Genomic DNA, 22103 nt, shown 5'->3' on the forward strand with positions numbered 1-22103 from the left:
AGTAAGGTGACTCTGCTGGCGGAGGCGGGTGCTCCTAAAACCCTCAAGCTGAAAATGTTCTTGATGAGACAGGACAGAAAGATGCTCCAGAGACCCACACAGGATAGGGTGGGTCAGCTTCTCCGCAGAGTTTTAGTAGGGTGGCTAGCTATTTGGTCACTTGTTAAATACCTATGACACATTTTAATGAAAGGTATCTAGCGTGCAATGAGTTCTGAAGTCTAACATTGACCTCATTAGTTGACCCTGAAACATGGAGAACTTAAGTGGATTAACTCTTGGTTTTAGTGATTTTGTTTTGGTTTTGCCTGTTGGCAATCTGGCCTGTTTGACCCGTCTGTACTTTTGAAAATAGATTCTGAATGGGAAGATGAATTTGGGTCAGCTAACTAGAACTTACTATTGGGACCTTTCTGGGATTCACCCTGCAGGAGTTCTAAAGATAAATTTAGCTGTGCTTTTACTTCTTATAGAAATCTCCAGCGTTCTGACTGCCTTCTTACTCACCTTTCAAAGTGCGTTGTTTTCCATTGCAGATTTTGTTCCCTAGGTATATGGACTGCGTTTATAAGTGAGAAGACTTGTGACCCGCTAAGAGAATTTGCTTCAAGGAATGGAACTAGCTCATAGCCTGCTGCTCAATGAAGAAGCGTCCAGCCAACTAGGTGAAGTTCAGAAGGCTGAGTTTATTTTCGAGTGGCTGAGATACTTGGAGAAGCTTTTGCTAGCAACCAACAGGGTGGGTAACATCACTAAAGCTGGTTTTGCTCCGTAATGTGCCAGAAATGTTTGGGCCGTTTGTTTTCTTGCTTCGTCTATAGTCACCTATTAGTTTGTAAAAGCTACAGTTTCTTAAGACTTAGCAGTGAAACACGGTAGACCCCTTGCCTCTTCTGAGATGTCACTTTTAACTTTGTTTAAAAACACAGAAAGCAATTAGCCACTATCTGTTGTTTTACTTTAAAAATACATGTAATGCTTGAGCCGGGAATATAGTTCAGTAGTAGTGAGCTGGCCTAGCACACATGAAGCCTTGAGTCCAGCCCCCAGTACTGCAGAACACGCACGCGCGCACACACACACACATCACAACCCCTGTGTATTCTGTTTCATCTTCATTATCTTTTACAACTTGTGTTTCTCCAAATACATGAAGTCCTGATGTCCTATGGTGCTAAACAATGCCATTGGAATTTTACTTTCAGAAGCTGTGAGACCTGGGAGGAGAATAGGAGCTGAAAAGCTCTTTCTATTCCCTCTCCCAAAGCGCATGAAATAGATGCAAAGAAAGAAAACTGATTTCTTGTGCTATGTGCCTACCCCTTTGGACATGCTGCACACGGACATGAGGTGGCAATTCTGGACACTCCAGCACCTCTCTCAGATGAGGACATTTTATATAACCACAGTGTTGTACGTAATACAAAAGTGATGGTAGGTCTCAGTTGTACATACCCAGCACATGCGCGTGCACACACACACACACTCACAGATACATTTCACAGAAGATAAATGTTTGTTAATTTAAAACTGATTTTAAATCAGTTAAAAACCCTCCTAATTCTGAAACTATTTATTGTTAGCAGGCAATATAATATAATATAAATATTTGATAAATTTGGTTATCTTCAAGAATAAATTAAAAGCAAATTCTAGGTTTGGGAAAATAAGCTTAACAAAAGATAAAATTCTAGGGCTGAAGAAATGGCTCAGTGGTTAAGAGCACCAGCCCATCTTCCAGAGGGCGTAGGTTTGATACCCAGCACGCAAAGGCCGCTTATAACTGTCTATAACTCCAGTCCTAGGGGATCCAGTGTCCTCTTCTGGCTTCCATGGGCACTGGGTAACATGTGGTGTACCAGTATGCATGCGGTGCCTCCGTGCGGTCAAAATGCCAATATACTTAAGATTTAAAAAGAGACATCCTTTTTTTTTTTTTTTTTCTTTTCCAGACAGAGTTTCTCTGTGTAACCCTGACTATCCTGGAACTTGCTCTGTAGATCAGGCTGGTCTCTCTCAGTGATCCACCTGCCTCTGCCCTCTAAGTGCTGGGACTAAAAGCATATGCCACCACATCTGTCTGGAAAAGGTTTTTTTTAAGATAAAATTCTATCTACTCATTGAACAAATACTAATTTGTGGAATTGAACGAGCACCTGAGTGCCATTAGTGTTGCAGTAACTTTTTCAGAAAGCACACGGGTGTTACATTCATACGCATTCACTTGTACCAAGAAAACTGTGCTGTCCTTAGGAAGACTTGAATACACCAGGAAGCTGCTGCAGGATCAGCTCTTGCTTTGGGCTATAGGCTGCTGCCTTACATCGCTCACATAACTCAGTGGGGAGAGTTGACTCAGTAAGCTGTAAAATCACAAATCACGTGTCTTTCAAGTAGACTTAGAAGAAGAACCCTGTCTCTGTTCATGGTCTGCAATGTGTTTCAGAGTTTCCTTCTTGGTGAGAGCAAAGCAAAGAACTGCTTGTTAGTATAGCACAGTACCTTGTCTCCAACTTAGGTATGGGGATCTGCGTTCAGAATAATGTGGAGTTTTCCTAGGGAAGATCTGTACCGCGCAGTCACAGGGAGTCCTGCTAACTTTCTGTCCTTTGTTACTTCCTTTGTAGGCTGATGTGAGGGAGAAGCAGAAGGCTCTTGTTGAACAGCTCCTGTCCTTACTCAACAGCTCCCCAGGGCCTCCCACGCGCAAGCTCCTTGCTCAGAATCTAGCCATACTTTATAGTATTGGAGACACGTTTTCTGTTTATGAGACAATTGATAAGTGTAATGATCTTATTCGTAGCAAAGATGACTCTCCAAGTTACCTTCCCACCAAACTGTAAGTAAACTTTAAAACCTAACAATGCAAAATACTGTTTCCTTGTATGATTTTTCTGAATTATATAATCTTTTTAACACTTGTTTTGAAATAGAGCATAAATTCAGTTTTTTATTTTTAGTTTTTCTTTTATTTTATGAGACAGGGTCTATCTATGTAGTCCTGACTGTCCTGGAACTCCCTACATAGATTTGACTGGCCTTGAACTCAAAGAAATCTGCCTGTGTCTCCTGAATTCTCTAATTAAAGTCACTTATCACCTGCACAGCTTGATTTCTGATCTATTAAAACAAACAGACAACATTCAGCCGTGCAGTGGTGGCACACATCTTTAATCCCAGCACTTTGGGAGACAGAGGCAGGTGACTCTGAGTTTGAGGCCAGCCTGGTCTACAGAGCAAGTTCCAGGACAGCCAGGGCTACCCAGAGAAAGTCTGTCTTGAAAAACCAAAACAAAGAAACAAAAGAAGCGCAATATTTTCCTGTCAAGTAAGTCCTTTTAAACATATTTTAGGGGAGATGAACCGGCAGTTAAGGTCCTAGCTTCCATCCTCAGCATTCATATGTTGGCTCACAACTACCTGTAACTCCAAATACAGGATTCAGTGCCCTCTTTAATCTCCACAGGCACCAAGAATGCATATGGTGCACATACATGCTTGCAGGCAAAACAGCCTTACGCATAAAATAATTCTAAAAAAAGGTCAGGGTCTAAGGATATACAACTCAGTAGTAGAAGGCATGCCTAGCATTCAGAAGGCACTGGATTAAGTAACAAGAATAAGATGGGAATGCCACTCATGGCGTAACATGTACAAAGGGCCTTGGCTTCTATCTCTGATACTATTAATAATAATAATAATAATAAACAAAAAAGACTAAGATGTGGCAAAAGTCTAGCTTTGGGAATGAAAACATCTTCCTAAGTTTTTGGTAGGTAAGTGTTTAAGAATGTGTTTTCAGTTCTTCATGTTTTGTTTATTCTTTTATTAAGTTCTTAGTAGTAAACTAAGACAGAAAGAAATATAGGTGAGTGGCACTTCATCACAGTCGAAAGCATTCTAAGGAGGCGGAGAGATGGCTCAGCGTGAAGAGTGTGAAGTGCTCTTCCAGAAGACCTTGCTTGGATTCCTGGCACCCATAGTCAGGCAGCTCACACGTGCCTGGAACTCCAGCTCCAGGGCAAATCTGACGTCCCCTTCTGCCCTTTATGGGCACTGTGCTCACTTGCACAAACCCAGGCACAGCCATACACATACCCACATAATTTAAAAATTTTATTATTCGCGGAAACTCACCCATAAAAACCAGAACCACAGAGAATGGGAACAGTTTGAATAGTCATGTTTATACAGTATTAAGCTGTCTATACCACCACCCTTTTTGGTCGTGACTCTGTTTCCAATTTAAATGTTGTTTCAGTGCTGCTGTGGTGTGTTTGGGTGCCTTGTACAAGAAGTTGGGTAGAATACTGGCTAACGCCTTTCCTGATACAGTGGGGAACATTCTGAAAGCAATGAAGAGTGCAGAGGTAAGTGCAACCAAGGGCATCGTGTGCAACTGTACTTTCCAGAGTTAGTAAAAGGGTTACATGCAAAGATAGCTGTGTAACTTTATCTAAACTAAACATATCTAGAATATGTATGATGCCTGGAAAGTAGATTGGTTATCATACTAGCATTGGAAAGGAATAAGCAGTGTGTAGTTAGAGGGAAAGAGAAAAGGGTTGGGGTCGGACCTGGAGGGCCTTTACATGCCAGGCCCACAGAACACAGCCGCAACCTTTCCCTCCTGGTACTGTGGCATTGCTCTCGGGAGCACCTCTTGGTTTTGAGACTGACTTAATTTAATTTCCAAGATCCTGTAATCTCACAACCGCTATAGTTTAACCACTTTTTAAATTAAACTCATCTGTTAATAAAAAAAATTTAAGTTCTAGTATTTAGGACTAAATATTAAATTCCTAATATTTATGGATAATGCTAAAAGATTACAACAGTTCTTTCTTTGTTTAGAGAACCATTCTAGAAAATAGCTCTGAAGTCATTTATATACAAAGATAGCCCAACTTCACATTTCTAAAATGTTACAAGACAAAACACTAGGAAATGAAAAACAAACACCATTAAATTTAAGATTTGTACTAGAGTCAGAACCGTAAGGTCTGAAGTCTGCATCACCAGACTGGTGAGGGCCCTCCAAGCAGATTACTTCCTAGCATTGTTTTCCAAAAGACTGTTGACATTTGGGAAGGCTTTCTGCGTTGATAAATTGGGTTTCATTCTTGGAAGGGGAGATTAGCAACATGCCCCACCGCTAGACAAAGAACTGCATACAGCTGATGTGTTCTGAGAGGAGAATTAGTCTTCAGCAGTGCTGAGCCCCCATCGGTTATCCAGTACCAAGAGGTCAGCCCTGAAATCATACATATGAGCAAGCATGAAAAGGACTCCTCAGGTGTGTGTGTGTGTGTGTGTGTGTGTGTGTGTGTGTGTGTGTGTGTGTAAAGGAGTCATTTTTATGAGTGTTTTGCCTACATATATGTATGTGTACCACATTCATGCCTGGTGCTCCTTGGAGGTCAGAAGAGGGATTGGATCCTGTGGAACTGGAGTTAGATATGATTGTGAACTCTGTGTGGTGCTGGAAACCGAACCCGGGTCCTCTGCTAGAACAGTCAGTGCTCTTAACCAATGAGCCATCTCTCCAGCCCCCGTTCTTTGGTTTTTGCGGGGGCTTTTTTTGTTTTTGTTTGTTTGTTTGTTTTTTGGTGGTGAGATTGAAGGCAGAGCCTGGCGCGCGCTATTGACAAGAGCTCTCACTGAGGTGCAGCCATGGTCCAGGTTTGAGCCTCAGAGTGCTGGGATTCTATTGTATTGAGATATGTACTGATAGTTCTTTTTTAATAGAAAATTGAATGGTTAGTGTTTGTTTGATTTGTTTTTTGTGTTTTTGTTTTGCGAGACAAGACTTCTCTCTGTAGTCCAGGACTTACCTTTGCCTCCAGAGTGCTGGGATTAACGGCATGCGCCACCACAACTGGTTAGTGTTTCTTAATGTCAGAAACACTATAATAAGTTGGTCAGTACATAAACCTGAATTTTCTTACATCTGAAATAAACACAGTGTTTAGTGTTGCCCTTTGGGTGAACTTTCCCCGTTATTCTTTGCGTTGTTCTTTCCTTCTTGGCAGTCTCAGGGCCGCTATGAGATCATGCTGAGTCTGCAGAGTATACTGACTGGCCTGGGTGCTGCCGCTGCACCGTGCCACCGGGATGTTTACAAAGCTGCTCGGTCCTGCTTGACAGACAGATCCATGGCTGTCCGTTGTGCTGCTGCCAAGGTAAAACCCTCTGACTGCCACCTGGCTAAACCGTGTACGAAGAGAGTGAACGCAATCTGAAAGCATTAGGCTCAGCCACATGATGTTAGAGCTGTAGCCTTGGAAAGTAGCTGGTGGGGTCTGGTGCTGATGTGAGGAACCACAGGCCAGAGGTTCCCAGCTGCACCGTGTGTATTGCCCTGACAGGAAGGTCTGGCTTCCACACTTACAGGTGCATTCTGTTTGTGTGCGCCCCCTCTCTACAGGCCTGAACTGAATGTGTGTGTTAGTTATTGTTGCTCCAAATTGTTTTCAGTTTTAAAAAGTTACCCTTGGCGTAGTTGACTGGGCAGTAGAGTGCAGTCACTTGCGATTGCTCGGATTGTCACCACGGGTGTCATAGTTAGCAGGTTGACTCTGAGGGTTTGTTTGGTGCTTTTGTTTTTTTAATGTGCTCTGAGAATTAGAAGGGGGTTGTTCTCTCATCTTTTTTTTTGTACTAACATATATGAGTTTTAATAGTTCTTGGTTGTTCCTATAGCATATAAAATACTATGAAATTGTGTTTTTGTTAGACCGTTCTATTTCTACAGCTTACACATACCTGAACCTGACATCTATATTTTGTTTTTTTTCCTCACTAATCTATGTGTGCATTTGCATAGTGTCTTCTTGAACTCCAGAATGAGGCTGTCTTTATGTGGAGCACGGACCTAGACAGTGTGGCCACACTATGTTTTAAGTCCTTCGAAGGTTCCAATTACGATGTGAGGATTTCCGTTTCAAAGCTACTGGGCACAGTGTTGGCTAAGGCTGTAATTGCTAAGCATCCAGGAGCAGGTAAAGTTATTTAATTATTCTCAGAGTGTCTTCTTCACCTCTCCTCTGTTCATAAATACAGCTACCTATTTTTAATATTTGAAAAGCAGGCTATAAATCAGTTGCAGTTCATGAATATTGCTATAGGTCTTAAGATGCTATTCTCAAACAACTCAGTAAAAAAAAAAGTAGAGGAAAAAACCCAAACAATTTTTGCAGTGTGCTTTACTGAGTTATTGTCTTTTTAAAAAACGAATTTTACCTGGGTGTGGTAACCTTTAACCCCAGCACTTAGTAGGTGTGGGCCTGCGGGTGCTCTAAGTTCAAGGCCAGCCTGGTCTGCATATCAAGTTCCAGAGCAGCCAGGACTACCCAGTAAAACCATATCTCAAAAACAAAATAAACAAACAAACAAAGAATTTTGATGTGATTTTATTCAATAAGACATAAGGCCTAAATCTTAGAAGTTATTTTAAGGCTATATTTTATTATATCTGGCTTGTCGTTGTCTAGATTGGTAAGGGGCGTAGCTGATGTGGATAATTACTGACAGATGTGTGGCATATATTCTGTTTGGACAGTTTTCTTTTGTTAGTTTTAGTCCCTCGTATATTCTCTAAGCTGTAAGCAAAGAGAGGATGTTTTTGAAAACGAAGATTCTATATACTATATACAGTATGTGCAAAGTGCAGATGAATAACTGAATACTTTATCCTGTATCCTCAAAGATAAAAACACTCACATAAATGAAACTGTAACTTCTCTAGACCTTGACTCAGATAACTCAGACCAGAAGGCGTAGCCTGAGTGGTTTTAAGATGTGTGAAACCCTAAGGACCCAGTTTAATCTAAATGCTTACTTTATCAGGCATTCTATATAATTTGTGTGTGCATTATTTGAAAAACATTATTTTTTTTTATTGAGAAAAGGAGAAAAAAAAAACAAGTTTCCACCTCCTCCCAGCCTCCCATTTCCCTCCCCCTCCTCCCACCCTTCTCCCCCTCCCCCCACTCCTTTTCCCCTCCCTCTCCAGTCCAAAGGGCAGTCAGGGTTCCCTGCCCTGTGGTAAGTCCTAGGTTCTCCCCCCTCCGTCCATATCTAGGAAGGTAAACATCCAAACTGGCTAGGCTCCCACAAAGCCAGCACATTACGTAGGATCAAAACCCCGTGCCATTGTCCTTGGCATCTCATCAGCCCTCATTGTTCGCCATGTTCAGAGAGTCCAGTTTTATCCCATGCTTTTTCAGTCACAGTCCAGCTGGCCTTGGTGAGCTCCCAGTAGATCAGCTCCACTGTCCCAGTGGATGGGTGCACCCCTCGTGGTCCCGACTTCTTTGCTCATGTTCTCCCTCCCTCTGCTCCTCATTGGGACCTTGGGAGCTCAGTCCAGTGCTCCAGTGTGGGTCTCTGTCTCTATCTCCATCCATCACCAGATGAAGGTTCTATGGTGATATGCAAGATATTCATCAGTATGGCTATAGGATAGGGTCATTTCAGGTTCCCTATCCTCAGCTGCCCAAGGAACTAACTGGGGACCTCGGCTTGGGCACCTGGGAGCCACTCTAGGTTCAAGTCTCTTGCCAACCCTACGGTGGCTCCCGAAAAACATTATTAAAGAAGTACTTCATTGTTATCTAGAGGGAAAGTCCATTGTTTCTCTAAAACATTGCTCCTCAGCGAGCAGTAAGAAAAGACAGAGGTGACACCATGTTAGAATCACGGGGGAAACAGTAGCAAACCTTTGGGTACAGCCGTCTCATTCTCCAAGTGAGACCCACATCCGTAACAGTCACAACAGGAAATTTCTTTCCCCGTGGTTTTTGTAGTCTTGTGATTCACTCACACGTTCTTATTTGGGGGGATCAGGCGGGCTATGCTGGGAAGAAGACACACCCACCCCAAACCAGGAAGAAAAGAATTGCATTTAAGAGGTATAAAAATGAAGAGATTGAGGTTAGAACATATGTTTATTCAAACCCTCTTAAAAATGTCAACTACACACCTCCACAGGTTGTCCTTAGCAATACTACACAGATGGAGTAAAAAGCGCAATGTAGAACAGCAAAATAAAAGTGCAAAGAATTTAATCTCTGCTCTCTTAGAGAAGCAATGAAAATTGACTAAGGAAAGGAAGAATCAGTTGTACCCACAGTGAAACTTTGGCCTACTCTTTTGTTGGAGATTCGTTTTGCATCTTTAAATTCTACTTTGTTGTATGATCTGCAAGTCATAGTTGTGTTGTGTTTTTACTTTTTTTATTGAGAGTATCCCAGGCCAGCCTTGAACATGTGGTTCTCCTCCATTATCTCCGAGTGCGGGGATCACAGGCATGTGCCGGCATGCAAGCTTTATGCAGTTCTGGGGATCAACCCAGGGCTGTGTGCCCTTGAGGAACCGCTGTTCCGACTGAGTGACTTCCACAGCCTGACTCACTTCTTACATGAGTTCTTGTCATCTGTCTATGTTTTGTCATACAATCCATAATTCCTTTGTAAAAAGACTCAATATGATTCTGTTGTGCGTATATGCTACACTTGATTTATCAGTGTACTAGTTGGTGGCCATTAAGATTGTTCCATGTGTATCTTAGCTATTAAGAATAGTATTGCAGTAGATATGAGAGTACTAATCTCTTTGTTTATCAGCCAGGCTTCTCTGAAGGAATGGACGTGATAGAATAAACACATCTATAAAAGGGATTTATTAAAGTGGCTTAAAAATCAAAATCTTTCTTCTTCAGTGTCTTTTAATGTGAGTGTTCACAAAGAGGTGGCCCAGATTTAGGGTGGGTCTTCCACCTCAAATAATCCAAACCAGAAAAGTTCTCACAATGTAAACAGTTTTCCTGTCGTCAGCTGCTTCCAAATAAACACATTAAGGTTTAAATTAATTACAAACGCTCAAACAATAACTCAGGCTTGCTACTAGCTAACTCTTACATTTAAATTAACCCATATTTTCTTTTCCTTTTTTTACCCTTGCATTTCTTGTCTATGCTTTGCCATGTGGCTTGGTACCCTTTCTCATCACAGCATCCCCATCTCGCTTCTCTCTGCATCTGCTGGTGACTCTAGACGCCACCCTTCTATCCAGCATTCTTTGTTTGATGCTCCTGAGTAACCTGATTCTGTTGAACTGTTGACCTGTCAGCTTCTTTATTAAACCAGTCACAGCGACATATATTCACACAGTGTAAAGGCGTATTCCACATCACAAGTGTGCCCAGTTGCTTGGGTTTTAGTTAATTCTAGTTGTGGGCAAGTTAGCAAACAAGATTAGCCATCATACTTTGGAATTCCAGTTTCAGTTCTTTCAAGTAAATAGTCACAAATGGAATGGCTGTATCAAACAGTGCTTCTAGTTTTAATTTCTTATTTGGGATCTGTGGGCTTACCCACCATGCCCGGTTTATAAAGCACCAGATATAAAGTCCAGGGTTTGTCTGTGCTAGGTAAGTACTACATCCACGGAGCCTTCCTGGGTACTTAGTCCAAAATTCATGAGTCACCTTTGACTCCTCTGGCACTTAGCATCTGTTTGAACTATAAATACATCCAGAGTTGAGACTCTGAAGCATGCATAGTTCTGGGGCAGAGCCTAGAAAGTTCAGGATGAGCCTTGAGCATCTGTGCCAAAACCAGGAAGCATTTGTGTTGTAGAGTGATGCCTCCAGCTCAAACCCAGCACCAAAATGGCTAGTGATAGAAACCCTTAGAACTGTTGAAGAAAGGATCTCTGAGGCCATGCTGATCCCGGGAGCCAGGAGACGGGAAGAGCTGCTTTCATGGGTAGCATGGCGGCTGGCCACTGCAGGAGGAGGATAGAAAGGACCTTTCTGCAGTTGTAGTGAAAATCTACACAGGGCTTCCTGGTGGATCCTGGATGGAAGCTGTATAGCACTTTCAAATAATCTCATGGCGAGTACATTGAGAAGGCTAACCTTACCCAGCTATTCAAAGCTAAGCTACTGAGAGAAACTATCCATTAGGTGGTTCTCCACCAGAACTCTGATGAAATACCAGACTCGTTGGAATCAGCCATTCTATGAAACAACTGGCCAGGAATCTATTCTTCAAAATGAAATATGAGGAGCCTAGGTACAAAGCGTTTGAGAGTTGACTATGCCCTTCTTGCAGCTTTTCTCTTTGTTTATTTTTGTAATTCGAGAAATGTAATCTTCTGAGACCCACCCTTCCCTTCCCTGACTCACCTTTGTCCCTTAGCTTGAATTTACAGATCACTTCTAGTGGCTCCATCTCGTGGCTGTGTCCCCTCTATAGTCTGGTGTCACTAGAGCAGCAGAAGGGCCAATTGCATCCCTCTTCTTCTCCTGCCCCACCCTGCTGTGCTGATCTACAAGGTCTATGTGTTCTCTCTGTGCCACGCTCTCTCCCGTCTTCTCCTCTGGGGGCTGTCTGTTAGCTAACCTTCATGGCTCCATCCACCCTGCCTGCTCGGACTCAGTGGGTACTCAGTATGGCTCTTTGAAACCTTTTTTGCCTAGAAGAAAAGGCCTAGAGACTGTTCCAGATGTGCATATGCCTGATTGCCCTGCCCTCCTGCTCCGTTCACACACCCTGAGTCTATCCAACCTCACCTTCTCATCTCTCCAGGCGCTGTTAAATGACTGCGACACATGACACATCGTTCGTGTTTATTGTTCACCTTCCTGGTGTTTGCACACCCAGGGGAGGGGGTTTGTGCGGTTCTTTGTGTTTCTTCAGATTCCAGCGTAGATTCTCATTGGCCTCGGGTAGTTTTCTCTTCCTCAGACTCTAGAGTAGATGTTAAAGAAAGTTAATTTCTCTGCTACTGTATGATTTGAGTTTATGGGGTCTGAGCTTTTTACCTAGTGTGTTCAGATGAAAAATGAGGTTTTTTTTTTAAAGGTCTTCTTTTTATGGTGTTCATAATTAGAAATTCAGAAATATCAGACAAAAGACATTCTTGAATTCCTGCCCTAACTGGTCTTTTCATTGTTAAAACCTAAGCCAATTTTAGTAGTTGTTATGATCCTACTATTTCATTTAAGAGACTGATAAAATGATAAAAGTCATATTTGCCAGTTGAAAATTTTAACAAGAAAGCATGATGGTTTCCTTGTGTAAATTTCATTAAAAGTTATAGAATATTTGGAAAAATTCATGTTTTGATTTTAGTATTTCTGTTTTTTAAAGATTTTTGTATATATGTGTGTGTGTGTGTGTGTGTTTGTTTGTTTGTCTGTTTTGTCGAGACAGGGTTTCTCTGTGTAACAGCCCTAGCTGTCCTGGAACTTACAGAGATCCACCTGCCTCTGCCTCCCGAGTGCTGGAACTAAAGGCGTGTACCACCACTGTCTGGCTAATTTACTTTAGTTGTGTGTTGTGTATGTACAGGAGTTTGTGCCAATGAGTGTAGTTCCAGCAGAGGCTTTGGTGTTGGAGTTACAGCCGCCTAAGTGGCTGCTGGGACCAGTCTTGGATTCTCTTAGAGCAGCCCGTGCCAGCTCTCCAGTCCCTTCAGCTCTGCAGTGCACCATGGCGTCTTCATCTGTGATGATGCATGTGGGTTTGGTTGATAGTTCCTCTGTGTTGAGAGATCGCTTGTCTTTTCATTATTTTGGGGGAAAGAAAGCAGTGGAGCAGGATCACGAAGTGGCATAGCATGAAGATGTCCGTCAAAGGGCACTTCGGGCTCTTTCCCCGGGGCTGAGGATTGAACCCACAGCTCTGTGTGTATGTTCTAGGCAAGCATTGTACTGCACAGTACATCCCAGACCCTCCAGGGCTCGTTCTGATGGACCGTTAAATCGTCATGTGCCTTCTTCTGTTTATTGATACGTGGGATCTCCTGTGGACTTTGCATTACGTTTGGATTTTTACTTTTTCTGTCAGTATGCTTGCTTTTGGCAACTAGAGGCTGTGTCTGCCTGGCTGGGGGTGCAGCTCAGCAGCCGAGCATGCGCTTGATGTGCACAGGTCCCTGGATGGCTCTCCAGCCCCCAAAATAAAAGGATTGCACATTAAAGTTGAGTCTGTAAACTATGAATTGCTCTTTTGTTCTTTGTCATAGCAGCCTCGAGGCAAAATGCTCGCAGAGTCTCACTGGAGGAAGTTCTGGAATTGCTGGGAACAGGGTTTCTGCGTGGGAGTTCAGGATTCCTCCGAGCCAGTGGAGATATGCTGAAAGGAAGCAGTTCGGTCAGCAGGGACGTGCGCGTGGGAGTCACTCAGGTCAGAATCTCAAATCAGTGACCTATGGGTAACTCTCACTGGCCTGCACTGAAAGTTTTAGTATCTTGAATCCTTGGTGCCAGGTTGCTAATTGTGCTCACCTTCACAGAGAGATATGGTGAAGCAAAAATAGTTTTTTAAAACAAGGTTACAAGTTAAGAGACTCTTGTAACCCAAATATGATTTGTAGTAAAGAGTTTTACTTATTTCCTTTAAATCATAATCAGTTTTTCCTCTCCTGGTACTGTCATGTGTCTTATGGCTAACATCTCTTCCTCTGTGTTTATGTATGCTCATGCAGTACAGTTCAAATGGTAGTACTTATTATTTAATGTGTCAAGATAACATGATTTTAACCGCTACAAGAGATTATGGCATGCAGTCTATATTTTTGCTCTGTAGTTTTCTGTCCTAAACACAAGTTTTAAAGCTAAATCCTTAGAAAGATTTCTCATAATAAAACAATGCAAAAGCTACTGCATCCTCCTCCCAAGTCTTTTTCCTAAGTGTCATGATTCGGGAAGTTCATGCTGGACTGGAGGTGAAGCTCAGCCAGCAGGGGCACTTGCCTGCTGCATACAAGATCCTTGGCTGAATCCCCAAAATTTACTATGTCCAGCCAAAAATGAAGTCATTGCATGCTGAACATTTTCAATGAACAATTTAAAATAAACTAAAAATCCATCTGCTTCCTGATGGATTGTGTTGGGTGGCCAGCTCCTGAATGTGCAAGCACCCAGCGTGACTGTAAACTGTTTCCTTGTCAGTATTGCTTGAGAAGACTGCTGTCTTTGTACCTGGAGTCAGGAATCGTTAGCACTCTGGAGAGAAAGAGCAGCAAGATCGTCACTGCAAACTCTCCCTTGCGTCTAGAACAATCCTTAGGGGTTATGGTGTTGGGGGGTAGCTCATACAATGTGCTCCTGTGTTTGAATTCAGCTTGCTTGTTCAGAAGGTTAAATAGCCTCCAGCCTTTGTTCCCAGAAGCTAGGGACACATTTTACAAAATATCTGGCAGTTTCTCTCTACTGAACATTAAACAGAGCCTGACCAAGGTAGAAGAGAGGTGCCACGTAGGTGGAGTCCACATTGAGAGACTGTCTCTTCAGTCTTGCCACAAACAAGCACTCACGCTACACTGACGTCTGCCAAGTTACTAAGTCAGAAAGGAATACGATGTGTAGGGGAAATTCTGCATATTTTTGTGAACAAAAAAATGTTAATTTGCAACTGAAATGATTGAATTTTGAAGATGAAATTGCTTTCTTTTTAGGCTTACGTGGTATTTGTTTCAACATTAGGAGGAGCTTGGTTAGAGAAGAATTTTGCAGTCTTTCTTTCTCATACGCTAAGCCTTGTGTCCCAGTTGAATTCTAAAGCCACCCAAACTCAGACTGATGCTGTTTGCTGTCGCCGTTGCGTTTCATTTATCCTTCGAGCGACTATAGGAGGCCTTCTTGGAGAAAAGGCTCAAATTGCTGCTGCGAAGGATATCTGCCAGGCCATCTGGAAGCTAAAGAAAGTTGTGGGTATGGATCTACTAAAAGAGTCTGGCTCACCAGTATCCAACGCACCACCCTTTGAAAGAGCAGGGCTGCCGTATTACTATAACAAAAATATTTTTAAAAACAGTCTATAGAAAAATACATAGCTCAATGAAAACAATAAAAAAGAATGAAAAAAACAGTTTATTTTTTATTCATGTGTATGTGTAGCCATATTCATGTGTGCTGTGTACACACATGCATGTTGAGTACCCAAGGAGGCCAGAAGAGCATCAGAGAGCCACCCGGCATGGGTCCTGGGAACCAGGTCCTCTGGAAGAGCAGCAAATGCTTTTAACCACTGAACCAACCACCTCTCCAGTCCCATAACAAAAACTTTAAAAGCTGGTTCGTGATGGTTCCTCGGGGTTTTGTTGTGGTTCCTATACATGTTCGGATTGCTGTTTTAAACAGCCGCTTCAGCTTATATATTGTCCACTCTGATCACCCTGATTTTCTTACACTTGGTCTTGGCTAAAACGTGGAGATGTATTAACCCCGAGTTTTCTTTCCCATTGTCCATAGCTGACAGGGTAACAAGGGATCTGATCATGCTGCTTGAATTGAATCTTAGTTGAGGGGCTTAAGAGTTGGCTCAGTGGTTAAGAGTCTTTGTTGTTCATACAGAGGACCTGGGTTCAATTCCCAGCACCCATGTGGTGACTCATAACTGTCTGTAACTCCAGTCCCAAGGGATCTGACACCTCCATCTGACTTCAGGCACCAACGCACATGTGTATTGCACATATATGCATGCAGTCAAAGTGCTCATATGTGTTAGATAGTAAAATCAATGATCTAAAAATTTTTTTCAAGATTTATCTTATTCCAAGGTCAATTGATTTCCCATGTGATTGTGAATTTAAACATTGCACTTACCCTGGGTTTCCTACTGATCAAGTGGGTACTGGATTTCTTTGGCCCTTGTGCTTTTTGCTCTTATCGATGACTTCCTATGACATATGTTTATAAAAGTGATGCATAAGTGATTCCTGTGTTTCCGTCAGATGCTGTGTTGAGTGATGGTAATTTGGAAACCCGGCTCAGTTCCACGGATGTAGCAGCCAGCCAGCACGCGCTGGTTTGCGCATTACAAGAACTTGGAAATCTCATACATGGTCTTGGCACTACAGCTGCACCTTTGCTGCAGGAGTCCAGCACAGGTAACTCTGTTGTTTGTGACTGTCTCGATACTGTATTCCTTCATATGAGTAAGCTAGAGCAAACATAAAGCAGCCATATCTGGTGGCTTAGAACCACGGGTTAACTCAAGCCCCAAGGGGTCTGATGCCCTCGTCCTGCCTCCCAAGGGCATCTGCACTTACACTCACACATAACACACAGAGTAAAACTTTAAAACAATAAATAGATGTTGTCCTCTTTTTTAATGGTTGCTGCCTTTTAATCTACAGCTATCGCCGCTAGGCTGCAAAAGCCTCAGCCTGAGGAAATTCTGTTCCCTCAGGCACCGACTCCTTCAAAACTACTAAGAGAACTTATCTAAATCTCTTTCCCTCTAAAGAACTCAGATTCAAAGGTTGAGGTAGAATCCTGCTTCCCAGAGAGGCTGAATAGCAAGCCCAAGAAGTCCTGTGCTTTGTCCCGCCCCTCATAACCCCTTCTCCGCCTGGCTCCTCCCTATAAGTTCCAGTCAGCAGGTCCCTGACGCAGCCTCTGGACTGCAGGTGAATTGTATTTAACAAACACATCTTTGCATCATTAAGCAAATGTTCCACAGTATAAATAAAAGTAACACACCTTAAAATAATATTCTACAACAAACTGATGGATGGGTGAATATCTGAGGGGGTTTCTGGGGCTTTTTGTTTTATTTTAATTTGGGGGTTTGTTTGCCTTTCTTCCCCTTTTGTAATTAAAGGCTGTTCTCTGGAGAGGTGCGACGAGATGCACACCTTGAATCTCAGCACTCAGAAGGCAAAGGCTCCATAGTGAGTTCCTGTCTTTACGAAAAGATGAAAAAGTTATTTTCTAATTCTCCTCATTCCTCTTTCTGAAGACGTTTACTGTAATGGAAAAACTTGGAAGAAAGCCTAGCCCTTCTCTGCTACAGTGGAAACCATACTATCTGTAGGGTTCCTCTCATCAGTGCCTCAGAGATCTTTATATAATAAGTAGTCTTTTTCTTTCTGATAATAATTTTTCATATTTTAGAATAATTTGTCAACATTGTCACATCTTCCGGCTGGGGAGATGGCTTAGAGGTTAAGAGAACTGACTGTTGTTCTAGAGGTCCTGAGTTCAATTCCCAGCAACCACATGATGGCTCACACCCATCTATAATGAGATCTGGTGCCCAGAACACTATATACATAATAAATAAATTAAAAAAAAACGTTGTCACATCTTCAATAACGGGAAGTCCACTCCTTTAAATTATGCAGCTCAGTGGTTTCGAGAGTTCACAGTTGTCTGATTACCACCCCTGCTTAACTACAGGATGTTTTTATCACCCCAAAAGAGAATCTGGCCATGGCCGTGCCCGCCTGCCCTTCCCAGCCCCTGGTGACTGCTCCTCCACTTCCCAGTGCTGCCATCACCTACTCAGGGCTTTTCGTGTCACTGAGACCCCGTGAGACGTGGTCTGTAGTGACTGGTGTCTTCTCTGTAATCCCTCCTGTGGCTTTGTTCTTTGTCATATTCCTGCTAAGTGCCTTTGTGATTACATCATATTTGTGTCTGCAAGCTCTCTAAATTTCTACAGCAGTCGGCAGGAAACGTCCATGTCTCAAAGGTCTGTCTTGAATCATAATAAAGAGAGACTTGTTGCTGTCCACTGTACTCTGTCGTTGTGTGATGAGTTAGTGGGTTAGACCACCGAGGTCCTGGTGAAACCTCTGCAGTAAATAGAAGCATTTTTAGCATGTCTCTAATGTGCCGGAGAGAGTTTTTAGAGGAGTAAGGGGGCTGGAAAGATGACTTAGAGGTGAAGAGTAGAACCCTGAGTTCCAGCCCAGCGCCCATGCAGGAAGCTCACAACTGCCTGTAACTCCAGCTCAGGGGATCCAGTGCCCCTGTCCTCTGCAGCACTCACACGAGCACACACATAATTAGAAACAGTAAAACAGTCTCTCCTTAAAAGGGGGTTTGGACAAGGTCTGACTTCTTAAAGGTGGTTTTGTTATGAACTGGTAATTTTTATGTTACTAGTACAATACTGAATTACAAATGATCTCAAGGTAGAATATGAAAAACATCAAGAAATAAAAGTTTTCTTTGTGTATTGACTTAGCATAAGCCTATTTTAATGAGCTAATACTAGATATGACCTCTGCATTAAAAAACAAAAACAGGTCAGTTTGATCCCCGCACTTGGGGCAGAAGCAGGTGGATCTCTGAGTTCAAGGCCAGCCTGGTCTGCAGAGTTCCAGGACAGCCACGGGTATTACACAGAAAAACCCTGTCTCAAAAAAACAAACAAAAAACAAAAGCAATTTTATTATATCTCACTTTTTTCATTGTAATTTGGCTTTTCATAGAGTGGTATATTTTATATACAGGGGGCTATCTATCCTTTTGACTGTCTGGTGGCTTAAATGAGTTCTGTCTGTGCACATAAGTTGTTTTGCTCTGTCCCTCCAGGCCTTCTGGATGGCGTCATTTCAATGACTCTGCACCCTAGCGTTTCCGTTCGACTGGCAGCAGCTTGGTGCTTGCACTGCATTGCTGTGGCGTTGCCTTCCCAGCTGACACCTCTCCTAGATCGTTGCCTGGACCGGATCACCACACTTAAGTCTTCACCGGAAGCAGTGACTGGCTTTAGTTTTGCTGTGGCGGCTTTGCTCGGTGCAGTGGCACACTGTCCTCTAGGAATTCCTCATGGAAAGGGCAAGGTAACGATTTCCTTCTCTATGCAGAGATATGTTCCGATTTTCCTGAAAATGGGTGGCTGTTGTGTGTCCCCAGTTAAAGTCTTAAGCGACTGCCTGATTACTCTTCATGTTAAACACTAGCAACAGTCTCTCTGGAAAGTGATGGCTGTCCGCACTTTTCTCAGGGAATACTTCCTGACCTAGAATGCAGGACTCACAGATGAGTATTTGTGTAGTGTGCGCAAGTCCTGGCTTTGACCCCACTGGGGTGGGGGAAGGGTTGTTTCTGATGCTTTTATAGAAGGATCTCTCTGTAGTAACAGACTACAGGGTATCCAGCCTCGCCATGTATGTCTATTAAAATCCCACCGAATACTCTGGCTTCTCAATTGCGTTCATCTCCTGCTCTTTAAAAATACCACTACAAGCCTGACTGTGCTTACCTGTAAGGCCATAAGGATCAGGAGTGGGGAGTAGCCTGGACTATTTAGTGGAATCCTGTCTCAGAAAAAAAAAAAAGTGAAGTACAAATAGACTTATGAAAGAATACCTGAGTGTCATTCAGTAAACTTAGTTATTGTTAATATTGGTGTCTTCTGAATTAGTTTACATATAGTTGTATAAACTAGATAAATAATTAATTTTAGGAGCTAAGATTTTTCCATATAAGAAAAAAAGATGATTGCTATAGTTACAGAATCAAGAAAGTTAAATAGCCGGGCAGTGATGGCACACCTTTAATCCTAGTACCCGGGTGGCAGAGGCAGGTGGATCTCTGTGAGTTCAAAGCCAGCCTGGTCTACAAGAGCTTGTTCCAGGACAAACTTCAAAGCTACAGAGAAACCCCATCTTGAAAAAAAAGTTAAATAAAAGTTCATAAGTTAAATTGAAATTATCACTATGAACTTATAATTTTATTTCTTCAAAACAAATACTTACAGCCTCATTCTTTCTACTAAACGCCTAAAGCAGTAATTAACCAGTAACAGGAAATATCTTAGTGATGAAACTGAGATGTCCTTTTCACTCCCCTCCAAAACTAGTCAGGGTTCAGTGTAGTGGTGGTGCGTGCCTTTAATCCCAACACTCAGGAGGCAGAGGTAGGTGGATCTTTGAGGCCAGCCTGGTCTACAGAATGAGTTCCAAGACAGCTAGGGCTACACAGAGAGATCCTGCCTCAAAAAAACAAACAACAACAAAAAAAGAATCGGTTCTATTCAAAAATTCCAAACATCTCTTTAGTATTATCAGTGTCATTATAACAAACTAGGTAACTACTTGGAGAAGTACCTTTTTAAAAATTTTCCTTTATGTTATTTGTATGAGTGTTTGCCTGCCTGTGTGTTTGTATATGTGTGTTCACCTCATTCATACCTGGTGCCCACGGAGGTCAGAGGATAGTATTGGATCCCATGAAATTGGAGTTATGGATGATTGTAAACCACCTTGTGAGTGCTGGGAACTGAACATGGGTATTCTGTAAAAGCAATAGGTATTCTTACCTGCTGACATGTTATCATCATTGTGTGTATTAAGTTCATCCTCATTAATTTTGACCGCATACATGTGAAATTTCTTTACATGCCCGCTTGTCCTGATTTGACTAAGTTGGTCGTTTTGGCCTTCCTTTTTCTGAGTGCCATCTGAACCGTGGAGGCCGTGCTCAGCCTGTGGGAACTGTGTCTGCAGCCCCTGTGTCTGTCCAGGGGTGATTGGCAGCAGATTCTTTCTCAGGCTCAGGACCCTTTATACATACAGGATGCTCACATTGAAATACCTGGTTATTTCCCTGTTGTTTACACCATCTGATTTAGAGATTCTTAATGTAATATTTTATGGAATCCTGCTCTACTGCTCTTGGGAGGGCCATTATGACATTTAAAATATCAGGTTTGTATATAGAATTTTATAAAGGGAAGCTTCTATAATGAAACTTCTCTGGTAATTACTGATAAAGAGGTTAATTGCTTTAAGCGAAGTGAATGAGAAATCTAGACAGCAATGTTTTGAATAGCCACAGTGTTGTCACGCATGCTTACAAAGAATTGTGCCTCTGTGTACAGTTTAGTCCTCTAGTATTTAACCTTGAAAACAATTGTTTGTAGTTTCCTGTGTGCTCTCCTCCTGTCGTAGAGCCTGCACAGTTGGCCATTGTTGTCCTCTATTATACATAAGAGTCCTTTTTCCAAGAGATTGTACTTAGTTTCTTTCACTTTCCTACTAATTTGTAAGCTGGTTTTTATTACTTTTTCTATACACAAACAGATTGTCATGGCATTAGCAGAGGATTTGCTGTGTTGTGCTGCTCAGAACAGTCGCCTGTCGCTACAACGCACACAAGCGGGATGGTTACTGATTGCTGCTCTCATGACGTTAGGTAACAGTGCCTTGGACAATGTCCATAATAAGGAAATTGCTTTGTTTTCTGGCTCTAAGGGTTGCTTTTAGTGTATATCAGAATTTAAATAACCAAACAAACATTTATCTTACACTGGCTTTAAGAAGATGGCCAGGCTGGGCAGTGATGGTACTCCCCTTGATCCCAGCACTCAGGAGGTAGAGGCAGGTAGGTCTCTGAGAGTTCTACAGCAGCCAGGGCTTCATAGTTCCAGGCCAGCCAGAATTTCATAGTGAGACCCTCTCTGAAAAAACACCACCAAAAGATACCTGACACAAACCCGAAGAAGCCTAAAGCTCAACGACAGCCTGGGTAGCATAGGATGATCCTGTCTCAAACAAACAAGAAACCAGGTGAACACTCACTACTTTACTCCCTAAAGTATTTGCAGATATTTTCTAGTTTCTCTGCTAGACCACCTTATCAGCCATAAGTAGAATAAATACATTTGTTCATTTTTCAAGCTTAAAATGATTCAGACGTGTCTCAGAATCATTTATGTCCATCTTTATGAGTTTCTATAGTTAGAAGGATAGGCAAGAAAGCCTCTCATGGCTTGGCAATCCTGCCCCATGGCTGGATTCCTAACACCCACTGAGGTTCTATGTGGTATTAAAGGGTTGGGACTTGCTTAAGTTCCATTTATTAAACATCACTGTTTCATGGGTGTGGCTGCTTACATCCAGTAACTATGAGACTTTAAATGTTACTACCCTATCACAGTTAAGTTTCTAACATGAATTAGTGGAAGGATATGAAATAATTCATGAATTTAGGTAAATAAGTCATTGTGGATATGAAGTAATTTGATATAAAAAGAGCTTAAATTAAATAAGTAGTCTTCAGTAAAGAACAACTTCAGTATTTTTAAGATTGTTAAAGAAACTTATTACACTAAAGAATCTACTGAATCAGGTTTACCTGGCTTCCTATGTATTGTGGGCTTGTTTTGTTTTGTTCTATTTTGGTTTATTTGCCCCCTGATTTTTGCCATCTGTGAGCTGAGTGATTGCAGGAGTGTGTGGTGTGGCTCTGGAAGTGGAAGGCTTTTAAGTATATAGGCATTCTTTTTTTAAAGATTTATTTATTATGTATACAATGTTCTACCTGCATGTACACCTGCACCCCAGAAGAG

General features: G+C 42.2%; 1 protein-coding gene across 8 annotated transcripts in view; it reads left to right on the forward strand.

The window, feature by feature from the left end:
• Positions 1–22103, forward strand: part of Heatr5a (HEAT repeat containing 5A) — a 100412-nt gene that overhangs the window by 11974 nt on the left and 66335 nt on the right. For 4 of the 8 annotated variants that reach the window (XM_075948891.1, XM_075948894.1, XM_075948896.1 and 1 more), the window contains exons 2-11: positions 537–739; positions 2628–2839; positions 4262–4370; positions 6033–6182; positions 6827–7001; positions 13036–13196; positions 14470–14725; positions 15748–15903; positions 18341–18591; positions 20836–20947. In XM_075948891.1, the coding sequence (XP_075805006.1) occupies positions 614–739; positions 2628–2839; positions 4262–4370; positions 6033–6182; positions 6827–7001; positions 13036–13196; positions 14470–14725; positions 15748–15903; positions 18341–18591; positions 20836–20947 (1708 nt within the window). In that variant the 5' untranslated portion in view covers positions 537–613. The remainder of the gene's footprint in view (positions 1–536; positions 740–2627; positions 2840–4261; positions 4371–6032; positions 6183–6826; positions 7002–13035; positions 13197–14469; positions 14726–15747; positions 15904–18340; positions 18592–20835; positions 20948–22103) is intronic. The other 4 variants (XM_075948893.1, XM_075948895.1, XM_075948898.1 and 1 more) reach the window with 2 other exon arrangements.

The sequence above is a fragment of the Microtus pennsylvanicus genome, chromosome 14 (assembly GCF_037038515.1).
Source record: "Microtus pennsylvanicus isolate mMicPen1 chromosome 14, mMicPen1.hap1, whole genome shotgun sequence".
Lineage (NCBI taxonomy): Eukaryota > Metazoa > Chordata > Mammalia > Rodentia > Cricetidae > Microtus > Microtus pennsylvanicus.